At 32.7% G+C, this 23,199-nt stretch overlaps 3 protein-coding genes across 3 annotated transcripts; 2 read left to right on the top strand and 1 right to left on the bottom strand.

The window, feature by feature from the left end:
• Window positions 1-310: 310 nt before the first annotated feature.
• On the top strand, window positions 311-5,641 carry LOC110636999 (abscisic acid 8'-hydroxylase 2). Its single transcript, XM_021786917.2, has 9 exons — window positions 311-504; window positions 640-837; window positions 935-1,253; window positions 1,380-1,529; window positions 1,643-1,882; window positions 2,119-2,208; window positions 2,957-3,142; window positions 3,636-3,754; window positions 5,106-5,641. The coding sequence occupies exons 2-9, from the start codon at window positions 647-649 to the stop codon at window positions 5,215-5,217; spliced, it is 1,407 nt and encodes a 468-aa protein (XP_021642609.2). The 5' UTR covers window positions 311-504; window positions 640-646; the 3' UTR covers window positions 5,218-5,641.
• A 4,610-nt stretch (window positions 5,642-10,251) lies between these two features.
• On the bottom strand, window positions 10,252-11,707 carry LOC110636970 (uncharacterized). Its single transcript, XM_021786880.2, has one exon. It carries the CDS (start codon window positions 11,595-11,597, stop codon window positions 10,371-10,373), a length of 1,227 nt encoding a protein of 408 aa, XP_021642572.2. The 5' UTR covers window positions 11,598-11,707; the 3' UTR covers window positions 10,252-10,370.
• A 5,337-nt stretch (window positions 11,708-17,044) lies between these two features.
• Window positions 17,045-21,919, top strand: LOC110636948 (ATP-dependent zinc metalloprotease FTSH 10, mitochondrial). Its single transcript, XM_058152999.1, has 8 exons — window positions 17,045-17,242; window positions 17,334-17,571; window positions 17,708-17,779; window positions 18,478-18,608; window positions 19,162-19,641; window positions 19,840-20,607; window positions 20,825-21,052; window positions 21,342-21,919. The coding sequence occupies exons 1-8, from the start codon at window positions 17,192-17,194 to the stop codon at window positions 21,807-21,809; spliced, it is 2,436 nt and encodes an 811-aa protein (XP_058008982.1). The 5' UTR covers window positions 17,045-17,191; the 3' UTR covers window positions 21,810-21,919.
• Window positions 21,920-23,199: the final 1,280 nt, after the last annotated feature.

Raw genomic sequence — 23,199 nt, 5'->3', positions numbered from 1 at the left:
GAGAACATCCCCTTACATTATGCTTGTGACTTAAACGATTAGTCCAACATTGACAAGTCCACGCAGATTAATGACTTATACACATGAATTTAATCCTTATATTATATTTTTTATCCTCTCTCTATATGATAATGAGTATTGCTTAAAATTGCACAAGTTCGTCTCACAAAATTAGATGGCCTTCAAAGGCGCGTGTGGCGTGTGCCTCTCATCGACCCAAATAAACGGGTCAAAAGAGAAGCAATGACCATTATTTGGTGAAATAAACAGAGAACTATAACTCTGTGTGTGTGTGTATATATATATATATATATATCTCAAAGAGGTGGGAAGGTCACTCGGTGAGGTGAGGTGAGGTGAGAGCAAGATGTTCCCATAAAAGTGGTGACGCCTGTCACCTATTTCATCTCTTTCCCTCACCCTCCCAACTCCATATAAGCCCCACCACCACCACCTCGTGGTTCTATTGATTCCTCCTCATTTACAGTCGTAGCACTTGTTCAAGTTAGGCTCTGCCACCTCTCTATTTCTTTTTTTATTTCCTGTCCTTGGTGTTGTTCATTTTTTGCTTTTTCTATTGTATAACCACGCAGATTATTATTACTATTATTATTGTCAACACAAACTTTTCAATCTCAGGAGGTTGATGATGGTGATGTTGATACCAGTTCTGTTGTGGTCATTCTTGATTCTTTTGCTTCTTCCTCTTTTTCTCCAATGGCACCACTCCAAAGACAAACGCTTTCCTCCTGGCTCTATGGGTTGGCCTTATATTGGAGAGACCCTCAAGCTCTACACTGAGAACCCCAATTCCTTCTTTTCCAAAAGGCAAAAACGGTAACACACGAATAAAACATATATATGTATAGAGAGAGAGAGAGAGAGAGAGAGCCCATTTTTCATATATTGTTGATGGGTCGTTATTTATATGTAGGTTTGGGAATATATTTAAGACCCACATATTGGGATGCCCTTGTGTGATGATTTCAAGCCCAGAAGCAGCAAGAGTTGTTCTAGTGACACGAGCACATTTGTTCAAGCCAACATATCCAACAAGTAAAGAGAAAATGATAGGACCTGAAGCTCTCTTCTTTCAACAAGGGGCTTACCACTCAAGGCTCAAGAAGTTGGTACAGGCCTCATTTCTTCCGTCTGCAATAAGAGGTTCTGTCTCAGAGATTGAACAGATTGTTTTGGCATTTCTTCCCACTTGGAAATATGCCACCATTAACACTTTGCAGGAAATGAAGAGGGTAAAATAACCAAATTTATCTTTTATTGCATGATAATTTTGTCTCATTTTAATATTCCAACCATAAAAGTTTGTTTCCTTTTTTGCCTCTCTCCCTCTCTCTCTCTCTCTCTCTCCCTATATCTAGTATGCTTTTGATGTGGCAATGATTTCTGTCTTTGGAGAAAACCAACACTTGGAAATGGAAGGAATCAAACATCTATATCGCTGCCTAGAAAAGGGTTATAATTCTATGCCTTTGGATTTACCAGGCACTCCCTTCCACAAGGCAATGAAGGTATGAATAAAAAACAACCTAAGCTCCTACATTGCCCACTTCGATTTGGCAACTCTTTTTGTCCTCTGCGATTGATACATTGTGTTTCTTGATTAATTTGTTTGGCAAAGCAGGCAAGGAAACAACTCAATGAGACCTTGAGAAGATTGATAGAGAAGAGAAGGGAAAGTGGGAAACAAGAAGGAGGCCTTCTTGGAGTTCTATTAGGAGCTAAAGATGAGAAGCTAAATGACTCTCAAATTGCTGATAATATAATTGGCGTCATTTTCGCTGCTCATGATACAACTGCTAGTGTCCTAACTTGGGTCCTTAAGTACTTGCATGATAATCAGGATCTATTAGAAGCTGTTACGGTAATTATTATTCTTTTTTTTTTTTTTTTCGTTCTATCGACTTGTACTTCTATTACAGTAAGATCACATCACGAATCGCAGTAATTCACTGTTATGTAAATTCTTTATTATTGTTATTATTATTAATATCCAATCATTGGTGCAAGAAAATACTGGTAATAAAATCTTTGTTCCGATAAATATTTGATATAATTATTCCATGGCAATCAAATTTTTAATTTTTATTTTGTATTCAGAGTGAACAGGAAGGAATTAGACGGGAAATAATTGAGGCAAATCGTAGGCTTACGTGGGATGATACGAGGCGCATGCCATTGACCAGCAGGGTTTGTAATATTATCTCTTTCAATTCCCAAAATCTCATTTCTTATCCTTATAAAACTGTGCAAAGTCAATACCGTTATCATCAATTTTATTTTATTTTATTTTATTTATTTTCATCATTAAATTGAAAAAAAAATTAAAAATCATTTAACATTCTTATATTTAATTGTGTTTCATTTAATAAAGTGGTACTATTAAATTTCTAAATTTTATAAAAATTTAACAAAAGTCTAAGTATGTAAGTTAGATTCAGTTATATATCAATTTTACAGGTTAAATAGTTGAACTTTTATAAAATATATCAAATGAGATGTAATTAAAAGTATTAATTTTTTTTTGTCTAAATTTGAATTATCATAAATTTAAAATAAATATATATATATATATAGTAGAACTCATCTATTAAATATATGTATTACATATGCTTGTATCTTAAATCTGTAATGGACTGAGTTTAAACCAAAATTTATATTATGAATTAAAATTGAGCATCATTTACTTAGTTATTTATAATAATAATAATAATAATCAATTTTGACTCTTTTAAAGTGTTATATGTTAATCACTTTCTAATTTATTCGTTTAGCACACAAAATCTTGAAAGTCATATAAAAATATTTCCTTATTAAAATTTTAAGTGAACATGTTATATTTCACTGATGTCCAGTTTACTGAGCAGAAATTATATAATATAGAATTAAATTAAAGGTTTATGCTTGTTTACTAAGAAAAGAAAATGTCATTTTTCAGGTGATTCAAGAGACTCTAAGAATCGCAAGTATACTATCATTTACATTCAGAGAAGCTGTGGAAGATGTGGAGTTTGAAGGCTACTTTATCCCAAGAGGCTGGAAGGTTCTGCCTCTATTTAGAAGCATTCATCACTGTGCAGATTTCTTCCCTCAGCCCGAAAAATTTGACCCATCAAGATTCGAGGTGAGGCCTTGACTAATCCTCACATGTATTTATGCATGTCCATATCCACATTATTCACTTACTGACCCATTTCATCAAGAGGGTCATCATGTTCTTTTGGATGCAACACAAATATAAGGTTAGCAATGCTTAGATTATGTCTGGAGGTTGTGTCCTTTTCTTTTTTGTTCATCTCAGTCTGCCCTCTATTTAGGTCACTTCTGGGCGATATCAGATCACGTGACCTCCTTTTGTAGGGTAGCAAATTAACGCTGTAACAGTGCAATGAGTGTCAGCTTGTTTTTGTTGTTGTTTTTTTTAATTATAATAATTAGCAGTTAATCACTAGTTAAAGCAGAAGTGCCCTGCCTCAACAGCGCTAGTCCTTCCAAACAGAGTCCTTAGAACAGTAGAAATTTTGGGAATTATGAATGGGAAAATAAATAATTTCTATTCTATTGCCTTTAATTTTAAAGTTTTTTTTCTTTTTTTTTTTTTTTATGTGATGGTGCAGGTGCCACCAAGACCTAATACGTACATGCCCTTTGGCAATGGAGTCCACTCCTGTCCAGGCAGTGAGCTAGCCAAGCTTGAGATGCTCATTCTTCTTCACCACCTCACTGTCACTTACAGGTCACTCTCTCACTCTCTCTCTCTCTCTCTCACACACACACACACATTCAAGACCACATCAAATTAAGGATGTACAAAGTCTTCGAAATCAAGATTTTTTTTTTAAAATTTTGCTAATTATATTATACTATATATGAAACGGGTACTCTATCGGTTTTTAAATTATATTAAAAATGAATCACATACAATTTAATTTGAAATGGAAGGTATAGATGGAACCACGTTATGGCTTTGATAAAAGATAATTTGTAAGACTCTCTAGTCAACTGAGGAGCTGTGATAGTGATGGTGGTGGTGGTGGTGGTGGTGGTCCTTTCTTGGGTGTTCCTTGGGCTGTGGAAGATCCTTAGTCTCAATGAAAAGCTATTTCTTTGAGGGTTTTGAAAAAGAAATGTGTAGGGTGTAGCTAGAAAAACTAGGTATCTCCATGCATGATACATTAGTTCAACAATTTGCAACACATCCCATTCAAAGTAGGTCCATGAGCTACATAGGAGAGGAGGTGATCGTATAATATTTGGCCGCTTGATTTCTGGGTGTTATCTGTTAGTAATTCAAATGCTTATTCCTGCTCTAAAGCAATAGAATGAATCATAGTGATAGGTTGGTTACACATGGAAACCTTTTTTTTTTTTTAAAGAAACAAGCTAGGACATGATCAATTGCTAAGTAGATTTTACACATCCCTATCCTCAGATTTTGATTTGGTTAAGGTATAGCTCTTTCTGAAATTTCCATAGTCATGTCCCCATCATACTGATGCTTAAAAGGATAAATAATTTCATTTCCTTCCTCGGATATCTGATCTTTATCAACCAATTTAAAGCATATCTCATGGAAATGTATTTTTAGGTGGGCAATAGATGCATACAATCACACTCTACAGTAAAACGACGCAGTTTGCCAGCTATATTGTTTCAAATCAAGCTAATGTGACAAATGTAATGATGATGTGTCACCATTCTGCGTTTACTTTACACCACAGCTTTGCTCTGCACATTAGACTCCACATCATTTCTTGATTTGTCATCTTTATTTATTTATATATATATAATTTTATTGTCTTAATTTCATTTTCAAAGCAAGATACCATTCTATGCCTCTCTGAAGAGATGTGATTCATGTGACTTGTATTACTGTAAACATATATGTCCAAATAGATTCAATGGTTTTTGTTTTTATATAATGATCATGTTCAGAAATGTTTGAATATGTAATTTAATTGGATTATGCTTGTCGCATTGAGTTAATCAGCACATCAAATTAACAATAATCCAATAATTTAACACTCAATATCTCAAATTAAATAATGAAATGTATATTACTCATTTTATGATGTTTTTGGGTGCAGATGGAAAGCCATGGAAGACGAGGATGGAATACAATATGGTCCTTTCCCTGTGCCCAAGAGGGGCTTGCCTATAAGGGTAACACCAAGGCCTAGGAACAAATTGACACATTGAATCCTTCAAACTCTTAGTGTTCAGTGGGGCCAAAAGTAACATAATACTCTCCTTCTTGAGTATCTTTCATGTTTTCTTTTTAGTTGTCCAGTTTGTTGGTGGAAATCCTTTAATCATGTACTATTGGGTACTGGGATTTGTCTAGTTTTTGTTAGCGGAAGCTTGGTTTGGGTCTGCAACAAGTCAATGTCGAAAGCATGCAAATCACCCATTTCTTGATGTAATATGCAGTGTGGAACGTTTCTGTGTAGGAAAAAGAAAAAAAAAAAAAAAAAAGAAAGAAAGAAGAAAAGGGAAACAAAAAGGAAAAGGAAAAGAAAAAGCAAAGTGCTTTTGAATTGGTGCTATTGGATTAAAATTGTGTGTTTGAAGATCAAATTTGTGAGGCTTTGAATGTGAATCATGTAGCTATCAAGGTTCATTAGATTTTTTCACTCCCCTTTCTCTGGGTGGTGTACAACGATTCCTGGGATAACATTTGCCAAGATAAGCAATTGGGTGCCTGGCACGTGGCATGAGCGGGTGTGCACGCTAGAATTCCACGTCAGACTATCAGAACATTTAATCAATTGTAAATTTGGAATGCATTCTCATAGAAAATGTACGAGATGAGTAAAGACTGAAATGCCTTACTATACACGTCCCATCCCATCATGTTTCGTAGCTTGACTTGATCCTTCGGTACAATACAATGGACCAGCCAATGGAATTGCTTCAAAGAATGGTAATCACATCAAAACTTTGCATTCGCATGAACACAGATTCACGATCATCACCCATTTGATTATATGCGTTTTGCACAAAAACTATGCGCATCCCTTTGTCACATCAAACTCTTCTTGCCCTCTGATTGGAGCAGCTATGCCTAAAAAACTTATCCTCTAATTTGCTAGGAGCTGGAAAATAGACACCTTTTGAAGACATAACCAGTAATTCTGGTGGCGCTAACCACAATTGCCAGTTGAATTTGAGGACCTATGATATCTGTCTCTGGTGAAACTCAACTACAAGCAAAATGCAATAATACCAATCATATATACAACTATAAAGGAAGGAGTACTAAGACTTGTGTACTTGCATGTACATAATAAATACATCAACTATATTCATTTGGGTCAAGCTAATTCTATCTCAGATTAATGCCGCAAGTGCAATGAATAAAAAGTAATTAATCTCCCATCACCAAATTGATTCTTGTCCAATATCAAAAAAAAAAAAAAAAAAAAGTTCCTTGCAGTTGCCTCATGTGACTTTAGTGCATTCATTTACAAAATTTAGGGTTCAAAATTAAGGTAATAGGTCACTCAACAATTATTTGCATACCCAACAGACATGGATTCCAATTGCAGAACAAGAAACACTGACAAGAAAACCTTGAATTTCCATTCAGAAATCAATGGATCTGAAAATAGCTCCACAATTCCTTCAGTAATAATTAAATAATTATTCACGAAGTAAAGCATGTTTTGGGAAATCCTTATCCACATATATTTCCAAGATGGAAAAACTTATTGGATAAGAATCTCCATGTGTTCTGAAATTTCTCAAATTGTGAAGTGATGATATCAAATAACACGTCCGAATCATAGCCACTTAACTCATCTATCATGACAACAGATAAATTGTAGGAAAGCCATTACCAATTTCCTGAAATGGGGAAAATTTAGTTACTCAAGTTCTTAAATTGAACAGATTTTGAAAAAAAACTGGTAACTTTCCAGCAACACGTTTAAAACAATTAGCATTTGTCAAGCCAGCCTGTATCAATATTATTTGCAGAAATGATTCAAAAATGGCATAAACCACATGGAAAGTTTAGCAAATATAAGGAGCCAAAAGATGACCAATTGCTTTTGTTTGCCGGTGCATAAAAATGGAGAAAATTTGAAAGGACATCAAGGAAAGTGATCTAGCTTAATTGCCCTCAGAAGAAAGAACCACACTATTTTTCAAGTGAAATTTATAAGAAGAGGTCTTGCGTTTTACTAGTGCAAGTTTACAACATGTGGTGCAAAACAAGGATGAGCTGATACGTTTCACATGTGGAGATGAGGTGGCTTCCACCTTTCCTGGAACTTTCATTTTAGGCACAGGGAGTTTCATAATGTTGGTCTTCAGACCTATTAACAACTGAAAATATGGGGTAGGCAACCCTTACATATAGGATTACAAAGGAAGCCATTTCATGCAACAAGTCCATGGCTCAAGTACATTGCATAAAAATTCCAAGACAAATAGTAAGTTTAAAAGAACAAAATTTAAGCCATACAGTAGCAAATTGTTTCGACTTTTGGGCAATTACAACGCTGCAGAAAATTGAGGCCTGCTGACAGTGACATTTATGTTAGATCAATGTACATGCTTCTATTAGAGTCAGAGAGTTAATTAGGTAACTCGAAAATGACATTAAAAGAGGAGTTTCTTCACAAAGAAGATGTGAAGAGTGTTTAATTGCCAACTAGGAAACTGCTATTCATCTATGCTGCAATGATACCAAGACTTTAAACTCTTTACATCATAATGTGATGGGATTAGATTCAGTCTTCAGATTCGATTTAAGTTCACAGAATCAATCATGCGTATTAGTTTTATCATCCTTTCAAAAGATGCCCAATGCACAGGTAGATGGAAAATTTTGTAGTCACAATAGATTCCAGGATAAGTCCTTGATCATAAAACAGTTATTGAACTCATGAACTTTTATAACGTGCACACTTGAAAGTAAAAGAACTAAGTTAAAGCAGACCTCAGCAAATGAAAGAAAGATACGTATGCATGAAAATGAGTATATCCCTAAACTTTACAAAAAATTAGCAAAAAAATAACAAAAACTTTCTTGCGCTGATAATAAACATATATAGAACTGCAACATTTTCATTCTACCAATCTAAAACGGCAATAAAAAGTCTTGACAAGAAAATTAAAGCACCACAGACACACACACACCCCAAGAAAAAGTATAACATTATGAATGATCAATTTACTGTCAAAAGAATTGTCATTCTTGGATATAACCTATATTGTCAAATCATCCAACTGCAGGTGTGTTCTGCTCATTATAAGCCATACAATTTCTTAATTTGACATGTTTATTTAGAATATCAAATTATTTAGATAACATGTTATACACCTTCACAATAATTCCACTAATGTGACTGCTGACTAGTGTCATTGGGAACGTGTCAGTAATTTTTATAGAAAACAATAACATGTTAGTAAATTTTCTTCTTGTTCTTTCGTAAAGGCAAATGAAATGTCAAATATCAGTTTGTTGAACTTTGTTTCTTCTAATGCAACTTATTTTGTGTTGAGGTGGCAAGCTGTGAGTGATGAGGGACAGACGGTGCAATGCAGAAAACTTAACAGGTGAGATTGGTGATCTGATTGGAAAGACATTAGATTCTCCAATTTTGTTAAAAGAAATATGTGATCCTACGTTTTTGCTTTGCATGAGCCGATGGATGTAGAATATACATTGTCATACCCTATATCTGCAGGCTCATGTAAAAGTATTACCTTCAAAGCGTCACACATGAATAATTCCACTATGGTCAAGCACATTCATTTATAGACACAACAACCAACATCTCTAATCTTTGTCAGTGAAAGAGTTGGTTCCAACTTCTCAAAGATGCACTTCAACTGTACATTGTACAATCTTCTCTCGCTACACAATGATCTCAATATTCTCATATGAGGTCCTCACTTTAATAATATACATTAACTTGACAAACCATCATTATCAACCTAAGCAAGACTTTGTTCTACAACTGAAGAATATAGTCTTCCCTGCATTTTCACTGTTCCATTTAAACCACCATAAGAGGGGGGGAAAAATACCTATAATACTTGTTTTCAGGTACATAGTACAGCCTAAATTGCAAATGCTTTGCTCAAAACTCCAAAGGGTGAAAAAAGAAGGGAAGATGAGCACTAAAGCAAGAATTATTGTATGAATTAACCAATTTTCACAAGCCAAAAAGCTAATCCTATTCAAGTATACTGCTCTATCAATTGATGCCAGCGGCTCAAAATAATGATTAAAGTGCGTTAATTACAAACACTATTTGATCCACTACTTGCACAACGAGGGAAGCCTCATGCACCACGAGGCCATTTTTTACTTGGAGCTGAGCTCGAACAAAATTTTTAATTTTCAATCATTACATGAATATGGCATGTGCATTACCAACAATAATGAACAACATTATATCTTTAAACTAAAGAATTTAAGTTCTCTCTTATAAAGAGGGCAGGCACGAAGGTATGTTGATTGAACAGATGCTAAAAATGCAGTCCCAATAAATACTATGCTTTTTCAGAGCCTTGTATAACACAAGTAGGAACGATGGAAACATTCAAAATGATACAAAACTAGATAGTGACAAATGTTTTGTGACAAGAAGAATAAAACCAATGCCAGACCGAACTTTCTTAGACATTCAAATTCACATCCATTTCATCCTTAATTATTGTTACCACTTCTTTCCACAGAATGCTTTCATTCTTACTTATTTCACTTAAACTGACATTTGTTTCTTGAATATCAAAAGCTGCCACATAATAAAACATGGTTGAACTTTCCAAAAAGCCCAAAAAACGACAAATCTTCCTAATTCAATTTATTTCAACATGCTTATCAAAGGACTCTGTCAAGTGAAGCTAGTTTCTTGCTTAATTTTATCTCTTGTACATCCTTTTTGTATGCACAACCACAAACGAATACCAACTAATGAGTTATAAGAACCTCACTAATTTCCACACGAAATAATGTGATCAGATTAGAATCAAGGTCATTGTTAGAAATAAGCCCTTGGAACAGAAAAATTTGTATGAAGCGGAAGAAAGATTACACCCGCATCACAAAGCCATAGTCTGGTAGGCCAATTACTGGAAATGAGCCTACATGAACCCAAGGAATCACCACAAACCAAGGCATCATATTAAACATAGGAATCATATCAAACATAGGAATGAATCAACTATGTGAAAGTAAATGCCTCAGGAAAAAGAAATGAGAAAAGTCAACAGTCATGAATAATGATGATGAATAAACTTGCACTATTTAATTGAACATTTACCATTCTAGTTTCAAACAAATCTACTTGCAAAATAGATCACGTTGCATAACAATGGCATACTTGGAGATTGCCCTAATAAACTAAAGGAATGAACTTGTATCGAACTTTGCTCATGTACTCTAAATATCTCTCGCCAAAAGTCTCTATCATCAGAACCTCCTCCATTTTTGCTTTCTGGGCATAATATATCAAACATACTGCTACCACAAACAACAAGCTCAAAGGAGCACGAAGTGCAAGAAAATAAGTCGCAAACAACAGCATTGTTGAAGAATATATTGGGTGCCGGACCCACCTATAAGGCCCAAATTGCACAACAGCAGTAGGTACCACCACCTTCTCTGAATACTTGGCAAGGTAAAGTGTCGAGTTATATTGCATGAGCAAAGTTACCACTATCAAAATCCAAATCCCCGCATTGCTCCATCCACCAGGAATAAGGTGTAGCTCTGGCCCTTCAAAAGCTGCAAGCCAATGACTAACCATGACACCAACACAGAAGACAAGGCGATACCATTTGGGTGGGTTCACATCCCACTTGGGGTCATGTGGACGAGCAAAATAATCTCCGTACAAACGTTTCCTCACGCTAACATTGAAGAAAAAGAAATAATGGTACACAAAGAAGAACACAAAAGGCCATCCTTCGAGGTAGCCATTGAAATGGGCAGGAGGCACAAGGGTTAGCCAAGTAAAAACTGAGGTGACAAGGGCAAGTTGCTCAAAAATGCTCGCTTCACCCAACGAATGTTTATAAAAGCAATACAACCCGTAAAACGCAAGTGATATAGCCACAAACCACGGCCAAAATAACCACGTCCAGCTAAAATACATCCAGAAAAATGGGTCCAAGAGCAAATTCACTGTCCACTTTGCGGCTGCAATTGCAATCGAGAAGAAAACAGACCACTTGATGATATCAACTGGAGTTAATTGCAAAAGGGTCGTTTTCACTTCATCAAGAGAGAGGTTTTTCAGACGCATCAGCCATGGGTGGTTTTGTGGGTAGTCTGTGCTTGTAGAGCCGGTGTAAGAGCATTTGACAGGAGATATCAAATGGTTTCTCGTCAATTTTAATCGTGATGATGACTGATACAGTGAAAAAGAAGGATTTAAGGAGTTTTTGCTGGGTTTGTGGACCTGATGACACTGAAAGTTGATATCGCGTCGATGCAATTGAAGGTGTTTGTTGAAATGTCTGAGAGAAACTCTCTTCTTACCATAGTCGTTGACGCTGTTTGCCCGAGCGAAACTAAAAGGGATTGCTCTCGAGTGAAGTATAAAAGATGAAGTTTCCATTGCTGAGTAAATAAAAGGACAGTGAGCTTCTGGAGAATTGGGGAGGTTTCTACATCAGTTTTAGTACGGCCTCACTCAGACGAGAGGAAAGGGAAAAGCTTCCTTGCTTCAATCAACAAATACAACTTCCTTCCTCGGAACTACATGGGCCTAGCCCATTCCTGTGATGGCCCAATATCACAATGTTAAGTTGGGCAACGGGACATATATATATATATATATACACCTTTGCTTTCAAAATGATTTTACTATAGTGCATCACTTATACTAATAAGATCATTTAAAAAATTGTCATTGTCATCGTCCGGCCATAAAATGGACCTTTTAATTGAGAGTTTTTGATTCACTCGACCTGTAAACACAATATATAATCAATTGGGGAGCTTAGCTCACCCTTCACATACTCATAATAACATAAAGTCAAATGGGAGCTCAGCTCCCTCATCTAGTCCAACATAAATGCATATAATAAGGTTACAGGTCCAGCAAGCAAATTATATTACAGACCCAAATTAAATAAATATTTATAACACATGCAGAAATTATAGGAGTTAACAGAATTACACAAACATAAATAAACGACCTGCGAAGAATAAAAGCAGGTTAACTACAACAATAATCCTCCTGTAACATAGAAAAAAATAATGAACAGGAGTAAGCGTTTGACTCAGAGAGTAAAATATTAATTTTAACTATAATCTCTATAACTATCTAAAACTAATGCACCGTATAGAGTAAAATATAATATCGTCAATATTTTTACATCATAATAGCAAAAAGGTAATATGGAGCATTCACACGCCCGATAAGGTCAAATAATACACATATGGGAGCTGATTCCCTGTACAGCCCTCTTTATCCAACTTGTGCCAGTGAAGAACTCAAGCCGGACTTTGGCTTAATAAATCAAATCGGGGTCCCAACGAAGAACTCAAGCCATGTCTACCTTAAAGGACCAGGTCCCAGCGAAGATCTCAAGCCGTGTCTACCCATCCTGTCCATAGCCAACACCATACCATACGCACGCCAACTCACGTATACTGCTCCAAATTACCACAACAACATCCATGCACTTTAACAGTTGTGAATGCAACATAAAATGTGCCTAGAGTTTAACTACATAGACACATATTTATAAGTGATACATGGGCATGCTTGAACATATAATAATATCGAAATTACAATTAAAATTAATATTTTACTCACAGATTCAACCGAAGTCACCGTGGCGGCTGGGTGGAGGAGGAAGGCTGTCCCGGCTCACCTGACAATTTTATTACAATCATTTAATAAATTTGACTCAATACAAACTAAGAAAAATATCAAATATGTCCTAAGTTGTGCCGAAAATCCGGCAGAGTCTCGCCTATACATAGTACCTACCCAACCTGCAAAAGGGCTTAAAACGCACTTCTATATCCACAAACCATACACCCACAACTCAATCATATCACATAGCTCCTCCTAGGCCCATCCAAACGGTCATCAATCACAATATGTAAAATTACAGTTTAGTCCTTATAATTGACCATTTTTGCAAAAACTACTCAAATAAGCTCTAAAAATTCTAAAACTTTGCCCGCAGTCCTTAGCAATATTACTAAGCTAATGCAAAAAGAATCATAATTTTCTGAGCTACCATGAATATTTTATGGATTTTTAATCCCATTCAAGCACTAGAAAATTACGAAAAAGTAAGGTTCGGGTTTACCTATGCTGATTTTGACTCCGGGGACGCGCTCGGGGCATCTGACAACGGTGGGGTAGCCAAAATCTCGATCCAATTCTGAGACTTTTTTGGTAGCCTTATCTGTCTGGCCGGAAATTCACAGACTCGGGCAACTGTCGAATTTTCGGGAATTGAAGGTACCTACACGAAGCCCACAACACGGGGGTTAGTATATAATTTTTAGGGAATTTTCTAAACTCATTTAATGCTCGAAAAAATACTATGAAGTTTCGTGGGACCCACCAAAAAATGATATCGAAAAATTTCGAAATTTATATTGCCGCAAAGCTCTCGACGAGTGGAGTGCTCTGGTACTCTCGGTTTTCTTGTGGGGTTCACAGTTTGCGAGAAATTTAGCCCAAAAGTCGAAATGGGCTAAAACTTCTCAGACAAAAATTGGGCAAACCGCTCGATGAATTTTGGTGTTCTTAGTGTCTATAGAAAGCTCTCGAGGTGTAGATAGTGTTTGACACAAGACTCGGCCTAATCGGTGGCCGGATCGGCCGAAAAGCTAAAGCGGCGCGCTACACGTCTAGGGTCTTCACGCTCCCTTTCCTGGCGTTCCAGGCGGCGGCTGGCGAGGAGTAAAGGGCGAGGCGGTGCGCCGGCGAGCTAGGGAGGCTGGGGCAGTGACTGGCCGGCGTGGGGAGGAGAGAGGAGAGAGAAAACGGGAGAGAGAGAAAGAAGGGTCGGGACGCGCGGGGAAGAGAAGAAAAGAAGGAGGAAGGTTGGTCCGATTCGATCGGTCGGATCCGGTCCAGTTCGATTCGGTCGGTTCGATTTATGATACAAAATTTTAAATTTTTACTCTATCTTGGGACCGAAAACGAGGCCCAAAAATTTCGAAAAAATTATAGAAAACTCAGAAAAATATGTATGGTCCAAATATATTTTTAGTTTTGCCACATGGTCTTTAAATTAATTTTTAAAAATTATCAAAGTTTCATAATTTCAGAAAATCGAATCTGATTTCTAAAATTCAAAAAATTTCAAATAATTTCATAAAATTTAAATTATTTAAAATATTAATATTTACTCATAAAATAATAAATTTAAAATTAGGGGTGTTACAAAATATAAGTTTTCAAATTTTAATTATTAAAATCTTATCTTATAAAAAATAATAATTATCTAAATTTCTTTTTATTATATCTTTTAAAAATTTTAAAATTTCTTAAGGTTATAATTTTAAATATTATAAAATTATGTTCATTATATTGATTAAATATCTCTAAAACATAATAATTTTTTCGATGAATTTTCAATTAAATTTAGAAAAATGGTGAATTATTTTCTAAAAAAATTATATATATATATATATATATATATATATATATATATATATATAAGTGTTCAATAAAAATTATTCATAAATTTAAAATTTAACTTTAAAAACATTTCTCATAATTAAAGTCTAAAAATTTTAATAATGATATTTTAAAAATCATCATGACATAATTTTTTTACTTATTTTATTAATCATTTTATTAATATGTGATAATGTTATTAATTTAAAAAGTAAAAATAATAAGTTATTTATTTATCATCATTTTAAATAAAATTATCATTAATCATCAAAAAAATTTTGTAATATGATTATATATATATATATATATATATATAATCATAGCGTCCAAATGGCTTTACTATAGCGTGCTACCCATACTAGTGAGGAAGTAAAAAATTGCCATCTGTCAAAGCCTTTTATTTTTAATTTTTTTATATTTTTTATATATTAATTATATTATCATATTGAATATCAAATGTTTTCAAATTTCAATTACTAAATATTATCTTATTTTATAAAAAAATAATTATCTAATTTTTTTTATTATACCTTTTAAGAATTTTAAAATTCTTAAGGTTATAATCTCAAATATTATAAAATTATGTTTATCATACTATTATATATCTCTAAAAAATAATAATTTTTTAAATGAATTTTATATAATTTAAAAAAAATCACTATTTTTCTAAATCTAATTGAAAATTCATTTAAAAAATAATAAATTTTTAAATGAATTTTCAATTAGATTTAGAAAAATAGTGATTTTTTTAAAAAATTATATATATATATTATTCAATAAAAAATTATTCATAAATTTAAAAATTAACTTTAAAAATATTTCTCACAATTAAAGTCTAAAAATTTTAATATTTATATTTTAAAAATGGTCATGATATAATTTTTTTTCTTAATTTATTGATAATTTTATTGATATATGATTATATTAATTAATTTTAAAAAATAAAAATAATAAATTATTTATTTATCAACTCTTTAAATAAAATTATAATTAATTAAAAATTTTATCATAATAAAATTTTATAACATGATTATAAAAATAAAAATAAAAAATATTAAAATATATAATAATTTAATTTAAAAAATAAAATAATAAATAATTTATATAACGCGCGCAAAGAAAATGGCTAGTTAATTTACTAATTGAAACTATATGTACTTTTATATATATATATATATATATATATATATATATTCTCTCTTTTATATATTTATATTTATAAATAAATACGAAGAAGATTTAATTTAACTTATAAATTGATTAAATTTATTTATAAATAAAAAATTATAAATAAATTAATATTTTATTTAATTTATAAATAAAAAAAATTCTTAAAATATATCAGAAATTATAGGTAAGGTATAATTACTTATAAGTTATTTAATTATTTTAAAAATATATTTTAATCAATATATCAAAAATTATAGATAAGATACAATTACTTATAAGTTATTTAATTATTTTAAAAATATATTTTAATCAAGTAAAATATTGTATTGTCCTAATAATTTTTTAAAATATGATATTTTTCTTATTTTAATAATCAAACACTAAATAATATATCATCTTTTAATCATTTTAATAAATTAAATTACTTTTTAATATTTTTTAATCAAACACTTAAATATTTTAAAAGTTGATTTTAAATAATTTATTAAATATTAAACTACTTATTTCTAAATTAATTTATAAATTAAAAAAATACATTTCACATTAAAAGTTAAAAATAATCAAGTCAAACACCTTCATAATATATTGTTATTAAAAAGTTTCCTAAAATTTTAATATATTGTTATCAAAACATAAATATCAAAAAAATTAAAATTAAATTACAAAAATGGTAGCCTTTCGCTAGTTGATTTGGTGAGAATTTTATTAAATATATCCATATATTATTACTTTTCTTCCATCAATTTAAATTCATTACATTATTCATATTATAATTTAAATATGTATAAATAAAAAATATATATCTTTCAAAGTTTAGTCATTGGATTCAAACTATGGTCAATAAATTGTATTTAGAGAAACTTAAAATATAATCACTTTAATAGCTATGAGCTTTTCTTTTTGAAAACTCATAAAGTTCTATGTCTATTTCAGTAACTACACCGACAACTAGAGGTCATTTTTGACTATTATTATTATTTTTATTTTATTTTCAGATAAAAACTAATTTCCATTAGAAAAAAACTTTTTTGGAGAAAATAAAACTAATTTTACTATCAAACAAATTATGCTTCAATAAAAAATCATTAAAAGAGAAAAAAAAATAAAGGCTTTTATTTTTTAAAAGATTTTTGGATTATTTTTATTTATTATTAGTGATTATTAAATTACACTTTGGCCCTTAAAAACATATTAAACAAATTATTATTATTTTTTAATTATCAGCTGAAAAATTCTGAACAAAGGAGTCTGTGGGCTGCTTTATCTTGTTTCCCAAGTTTACATTGCGAAGCTAACGCTTTGACCTCAAATTTCCCTCCCTTTAAAATCCATAAAACCAAACTCCTCGATTTCATACTTCTACCAAAATACCATTAACTATTCATATCATGATTTTTTCTAAGCTCAATCGTTCATTTGCTCGATCTTCTCGTTCTGCTGTAAGTTTTTTTTTTTTTTTTAAGTGATGGATTTGTTTTTCTGAATTTTATTTGAATGTTTGTATATTTACTTTTTGCTGTTAAATGATAGAATGTGTTGCGTGGTGGTGGTGGTGGGAGATCGGCGATTTCGAGAGTGGCTGGAGGAGCAGGTGGAGTTGGGCATGTAGATAGATTCGATGGAGGATTAGGGTTTGTGAGAGGATATTTAGCTTCAATTGGAGCTCATAAGGAGTTTGTCTCTAAATCTACTTTATCCGATTTGAATTACCTTCTTGCTAACCCTAGAATTCTACGCTTTTTCTCCAGCGAAGCTCCTAAGAAGAAGAGTAAGCAAAATTTTCTCCTTTTTATTATGTCAAGGAAGAGGTTTTATTTTTTATTTTCCCAAACCTTTTAGAGGACTTTTTGGATTGTGGTGGCATTGGTTGTGTAGTTACTCTTAGTTTTGGTATTTATTTGCAGATTATGAGAACTTCTATCCCAAGGAAAAGAAGGAAGTCCCGAAAGGGAATGAGCAGAAATCTGAATCCAAAGGTCAAGTTTACTTTTTAAGTGTTCAGTTGCTTTGTTAACCTTGTGTTCTTTTCATTGCTGGATTGCACTGTCGTATTCGTAAATTTGCTATTAAGTTAAATGAGAAATGTTGCAAGTGGTGAATGAAAGTAGTGTCTTTGTGGCCAAAATTTCACTTCAGAATGCACAAGCCTATTGTTGTTTCCTTTCTTTAATTTATGATTGCAGTTTTCATCTTGTGGAGGGAAACAATATTGTCATATGCCTACTAGGTAGTTTTTCATGTTAATAGGAAATACGGCAACCTGCTTAGCTTGCAAAAACTAGCATAATTTTTTGGTGGGTTTGGGTTTTGCTTTTGAAACTTGGACAAAGGATAATGTTGTGTCATCCATATATTACAAGTTCTGCATAAGAAAATGGCAGTCTAGTAAGAACTAAATCTCCTTGAAAATCTTGGTTCCTGGTCAACATGCAATTTTCTGCGAGCACTATCACTATATATATTATACATGGGGAAGAATTTGTTAAAAATGCATGTCTTTACCCTGCCTGAGTGGACATAGTTTATGGTGTTGGAAGTTGAATATATCATTTTTCTCTGCTTTCCTCTATCTTCATGAGTTTTGGGCATTTTTATGGCATTTGCTTAATGTTGAGTCTCTGATAGAGCACCTAAAATTTTTTTCCCCAATTCTAAACATCCTTTCCAATTTCAGATGATTCAAATGCCGATGATGACTGGAACTTTCAGAAAACATTCATTAAGCAATTCAATTTACTTACCCCTTTACTAGTGATTGGGATACTTCTTTCTTCCTTCTCTTTTGGTCCTACTGAACAGCAACAGGTAAACAATCTGATTTTCTTTCCTACAATGTTTTAATCATGTGCTTCACTTCATCTTTAATTTAATGAATATAACTGTTAGCATGCTAACAGCTTCTTATTTTTTGGGTATGGTTTACAGAAGTAAATAATGATAGGGAATTTAAGTCACAATTTGAACTATCTTAAGCTGGGCAAAGTGCCAAACTCTGATTTCTTCTGCCTCCTTATATATGCAACAACGTGCTCATTTTCATCCACTTTGCACTTTTAGATTTTTGTTCTCACAAGCAGCTCTAAAATTTTGTGAAATCTTATGAAACAATGTTTCTATATGCTTCTATTTCAAGATACTGTATTTGATAGTGATTTGCCTTGTTTAAGACATTAATGTAATAAGCCTATAGAGTGAGTTAAATTTGCAAAAAATAATTAATGACTTAACTCACTATTACTGGGCTGGTACAAAATAAAGAATATACAAAACATCCTTGCTGTTAGACAGATGGTAGATGTGCATATCACTTCTTGAGCTACTCTTTCTCTCAGGTGCTTTTCAATTTTGTTCTTGGCAGATTAGTTTCCAAGAATTCAAAAACAAGCTTCTGGAACCAGGTTTGGTTGACCATATAGTTGTTTCCAATAAATCAGTTGCTAAAGTGTATGTAAGGAGCTCACCTCAGAATCAAACTAGCGACGATGTTGTGCAAGGTCCCATTAATGGTGCCCCTGCTAGAGGACATGGGGGCCAATATAAATACTACTTCAATATTGGAAGTGTTGAATCTTTTGAGGAGAAGTTAGAGGAAGCCCAAGAAGCACTAGGGATAGATCCTCATGACCATGTTCCTGTTACGTATGTATCTGAAATGGTTTGGTACCAAGAATTAATGAGGTTTGCACCAACACTCTTGCTTTTGGGAACCCTTATGTACATGGGACGGAGAATGCAAGGTGGATTAGGTGTTGGTGGTGGTGGTGGTAAGGGTGGTCGTGGAATATTCAACATAGGGAAGGCCCATGTAACCAAAGTGGATAAAAATGCTAAAAATAAGGTTAGCTCTCTCTTTCTTTTGTCAGTAATGATTGCCTGCTTCGCTCCATCTAGCTTTTTAAAACTTTAGTTTCTTGCAGTACTCTTTCTTAATCAATAAAGATGTTCTTTGGCACTATGTTACACAGAGATTCTGTAAGTCATGTTCAATAATTATTCATTTATTTATTCATTTTTTTCCCTGTTTTTGTTACTCCAGGTTTACTTTAAAGATGTTGCTGGTTGTGATGAGGCAAAACAAGAAATCATGGAGTTTGTGCACTTCCTCAAGAACCCAAAGAAGTACGAGGAATTGGGAGCTAAAATTCCTAAAGGTGCCCTTTTGGTAGGTCCTCCAGGGACTGGAAAGACCCTTCTAGCAAAGGCAACTGCAGGAGAATCTGGCGTGCCTTTCCTGTCCATTTCTGGTTCAGATTTCATGGAGATGTTTGTTGGCGTTGGACCTTCTAGAGTGAGAAATTTGTTTCAAGAAGCAAGGCAGTGTGCTCCTAGTATTATATTTATTGACGAGATTGATGCAATTGGCAGAGCGAGGGGGCGTGGGGGCTTCTCAGGTTCCAATGATGAGCGGGAAAGCACCCTTAATCAGTTGTTGGTAGAAATGGATGGCTTTGGAACTACTTCTGGTGTTGTTGTTCTTGCTGGCACTAATAGGCCAGACATTTTAGACAAGGCTTTGTTGAGGCCGGGCCGATTTGATCGCCAAATTTCCATTGATAAACCTGATATTAAAGGCCGTGAACAGATTTTTAATATCTACTTGAAAAAAATAAAACTCGATCATGAGCCATCATATTACTCTCAAAGGCTTGCAGCCCTCACTCCTGGATTTGCTGGGGCAGATATTGCAAATGTATGTAATGAAGCTGCTCTAATTGCTGCTAGGAATGAAGGGTCACAGGTCACAATGGAACATTTTGAGGCAGCAATAGATAGAATCATTGGTGGTTTGGAGAAGAAGAACAAGGTAAATCATCTTTATTCTGTGTTTGCATTCCTTTCTTTTCTTCTCTCTGTTTTGTTTTTTAAGTGCTATTGATAATAAAGCAAAGAATGAAGGAACTTCCATCTAACCTAGAAATCCACTTTGCTAGCAAGGATATTTCATATCATATGATGATTTTTCCCCTCTTTTTCAAGAACTGGTGTGTAAGATGTTTTTAACATCCTTTTATGCCAAGCAGGTAATTAGCAAGCAGGAACGCCGGACTGTTGCTTATCATGAATCAGGCCATGCTGTTACTGGATGGTTCTTGGAACACGCAGAACCCCTTTTGAAAGTGACAATTGTTCCACGTGGTACTGCTGCACTTGGATTTGCGCAATATGTTCCTAATGAAAACCTTCTTTTGACCAAGGAGCAGCTTTTTGATATGACATGCATGACCCTTGGTGGTCGGGCAGCTGAGCAGGTAATGTTAAGGAATCTTTTTCTGTGGACTGAGAATGAGCTTTAGAAATGTTATATGCCTGAACAGTAAAAGCACAGTTTCTTTTTAAGTAGCATCATATATTGTATTAATCTGCTATTTTATTTAACCACATATCTCACTTTGCACACGGGTGCTACTTTTTAGCTAGAAAAAATGAAAATGGATAAACACTAAGCCAAGAACAAATGATATACAGCATAATGAACAATGTTGTTGCATGTCTTTGCCTTAATGTAATACTAGACGTTTTCTATTTTTCTAAATGCAGGTTTTGTTGGGGAAAATCTCAACAGGAGCTCAAAATGACCTGGAGAAGGTAACAAAGATGACCTATGCCCAAGTAGCAGTGTATGGCTTCAGTGACAAGGTGGGTCTCCTGTCCTTCCCTCAAAGGGAAGATACATTTGAGATGTCCAAGCCCTACAGCAGCAAGACTGGGGCACTTATTGATAGTGAAGTGCGAGAGTGGGTGGGCAAGGCGTATGAACGGACAGTCCAACTTATAGAAGAACACAAAGAGCAAGTGGCTGAGATTGCTGAGTTGTTGCTTGAAAAGGAGGTTCTTCATCAAGATGATCTGGTTCGAGTTTTGGGTGAACGACCATTCAAATCAAGTGAAGTTACAAACTATGACAGATTTAAGGAAGGCTTTAAAGAGGAAGAGAAGGGTGCAGAAATTCCCGTTAGCGGTAATGAGGAGGATGACATTTCACCCATACAGGTTGCCCCTGCATAACTTTGGAGACATTTGAGGGTTTGTATATTTTTTTTCTTTTTCTTTTTAACTGATTTTTGTACAATTTTTATTTATGCTCATAATGCCATTGATGAAATCTAAGCTTCATACCTTCTTGGGCATCTATTTTGTATTTTGTCCAGAAATTTATACGCCCCATTTGGAAAAATTAAATAATATGTTAGAATTTAATTTAAATAAAAAATTAATGCATTTAAAATAGATTCTGAAGTGATAGAATTTGTTTTAATTCTTTACTTGCAATAATTGATTTAAAAGTGATTGTATTAATATTTTTATTTTGTCCCTTTGACAAAAGAGACAAATTTAATTTGCTAAGGGTGATTTGAGTTGTTAATAATTAAATTTGTAATCATTACTACATATAGTTGTACGATTTCATTCATTTCAAAATAACTTTGTTTTGACTTGAAAATTTGATTTTGAAAACGAAAAGTGTATTTTTATGAATATGAAAGTAAATGAAATTGAATTAAAGTATACCTTCAACTTTTTTTTTTTTTTACGTTATTTGCAAATTCGATTACTAGTCAAATTTTAATTATTAAGAATGATTGCTTCAAAGTAAAAGGGAACATTTTACATTGTGAATGATCCATCCCATACAATGAGAAACAACAAAATAATGCATATACATTGATTTGTAAAAAGATAATGTGTAATTTAAAGATAACAAATAGGAGCTAAACATATGAACTTACAAAAATATATTTATATAAATATGAATTAATATCAATAATATATATTAAAATTTTATACATATAAAAAAATTCTATTATAGTTTTTAATTTAAAATTGGAAATCCTAAACAGATAATAATTCAAGGTACAAGAATGCTTTTATAATTTTTGAAAATTTATTTAATAGGCATATTAGTTGTAGTTTTTAATCTATGTAAGAAAATATTTAATTATTATTAAAAAAATATAGAATAATAAGAAAGACAATGTTTTATTTATATGATATATAAATATATGAATGGGGTAATATTAGTTTTGATCAAATTACCCTTCATTATTTGTAGTTATATTTCTTGTTATTTAATTTAATTTTAGAATTTATATATATTTATAATTTTTAAGATTTAAAATTTAATTATTTATATAATTTAAGAATTTATATAAATCTAAAATTCTTAATTTTACTTGTATTTAAAATTTATTTAATTGAATTTTTATTATAATATAATTTTAAATAAAATTTTATAAAAATACCTTTACAATTTATATTATTTACATTAATAAAAATGTGTTTTATTTATATGAATCACAATTTAATAAATGCTAATAAATTTTTATCTTTATTTTATAATTATTTATATAAAATTATTTTAATACAATTACAGGTGAAATGACGTATAAAAATAAAA

Source organism: Hevea brasiliensis, chromosome 9 (assembly GCF_030052815.1).
Source record: "Hevea brasiliensis isolate MT/VB/25A 57/8 chromosome 9, ASM3005281v1, whole genome shotgun sequence".
Taxonomy (NCBI): domain Eukaryota; kingdom Viridiplantae; phylum Streptophyta; class Magnoliopsida; order Malpighiales; family Euphorbiaceae; genus Hevea; species Hevea brasiliensis.
Note: the sequence above shows the minus strand (reverse complement) of the source record. Positions and strands in the feature narration are given on the sequence as shown.

Bases quoted from the DNA above. Each gene is read 5' to 3' on its own strand.
- LOC110636970 (XM_021786880.2), bottom strand. From the start codon at position 11,597: ATGGAAACTTCATCTTTTATACTTCACTCGAGAGCAATCCCTTTTAGT.
- LOC110636948 (XM_058152999.1), top strand. From the start codon at position 17,192: ATGATTTTTTCTAAGCTCAATCGTTCATTTGCTCGATCTTCTCGTTCT. The intron at 18,609-19,161 runs GTAAACAATCTG...TGTTCTTGGCAG, and splicing joins GTCCTACTGAACAGCAACAG to ATTAGTTTCCAAGAATTCAA. The intron at 20,608-20,824 runs GTAAATCATCTT...TATGCCAAGCAG, and splicing joins GTTTGGAGAAGAAGAACAAG to GTAATTAGCAAGCAGGAACG.
- LOC110636999 (XM_021786917.2), top strand. From the start codon at position 647: ATGATGGTGATGTTGATACCAGTTCTGTTGTGGTCATTCTTGATTCTT. The intron at 1,254-1,379 runs GTAAAATAACCA...CCCTATATCTAG, and splicing joins CTTTGCAGGAAATGAAGAGG to TATGCTTTTGATGTGGCAAT. The intron at 3,755-5,105 runs GTCACTCTCTCA...TTTTGGGTGCAG, and splicing joins CACCTCACTGTCACTTACAG to ATGGAAAGCCATGGAAGACG.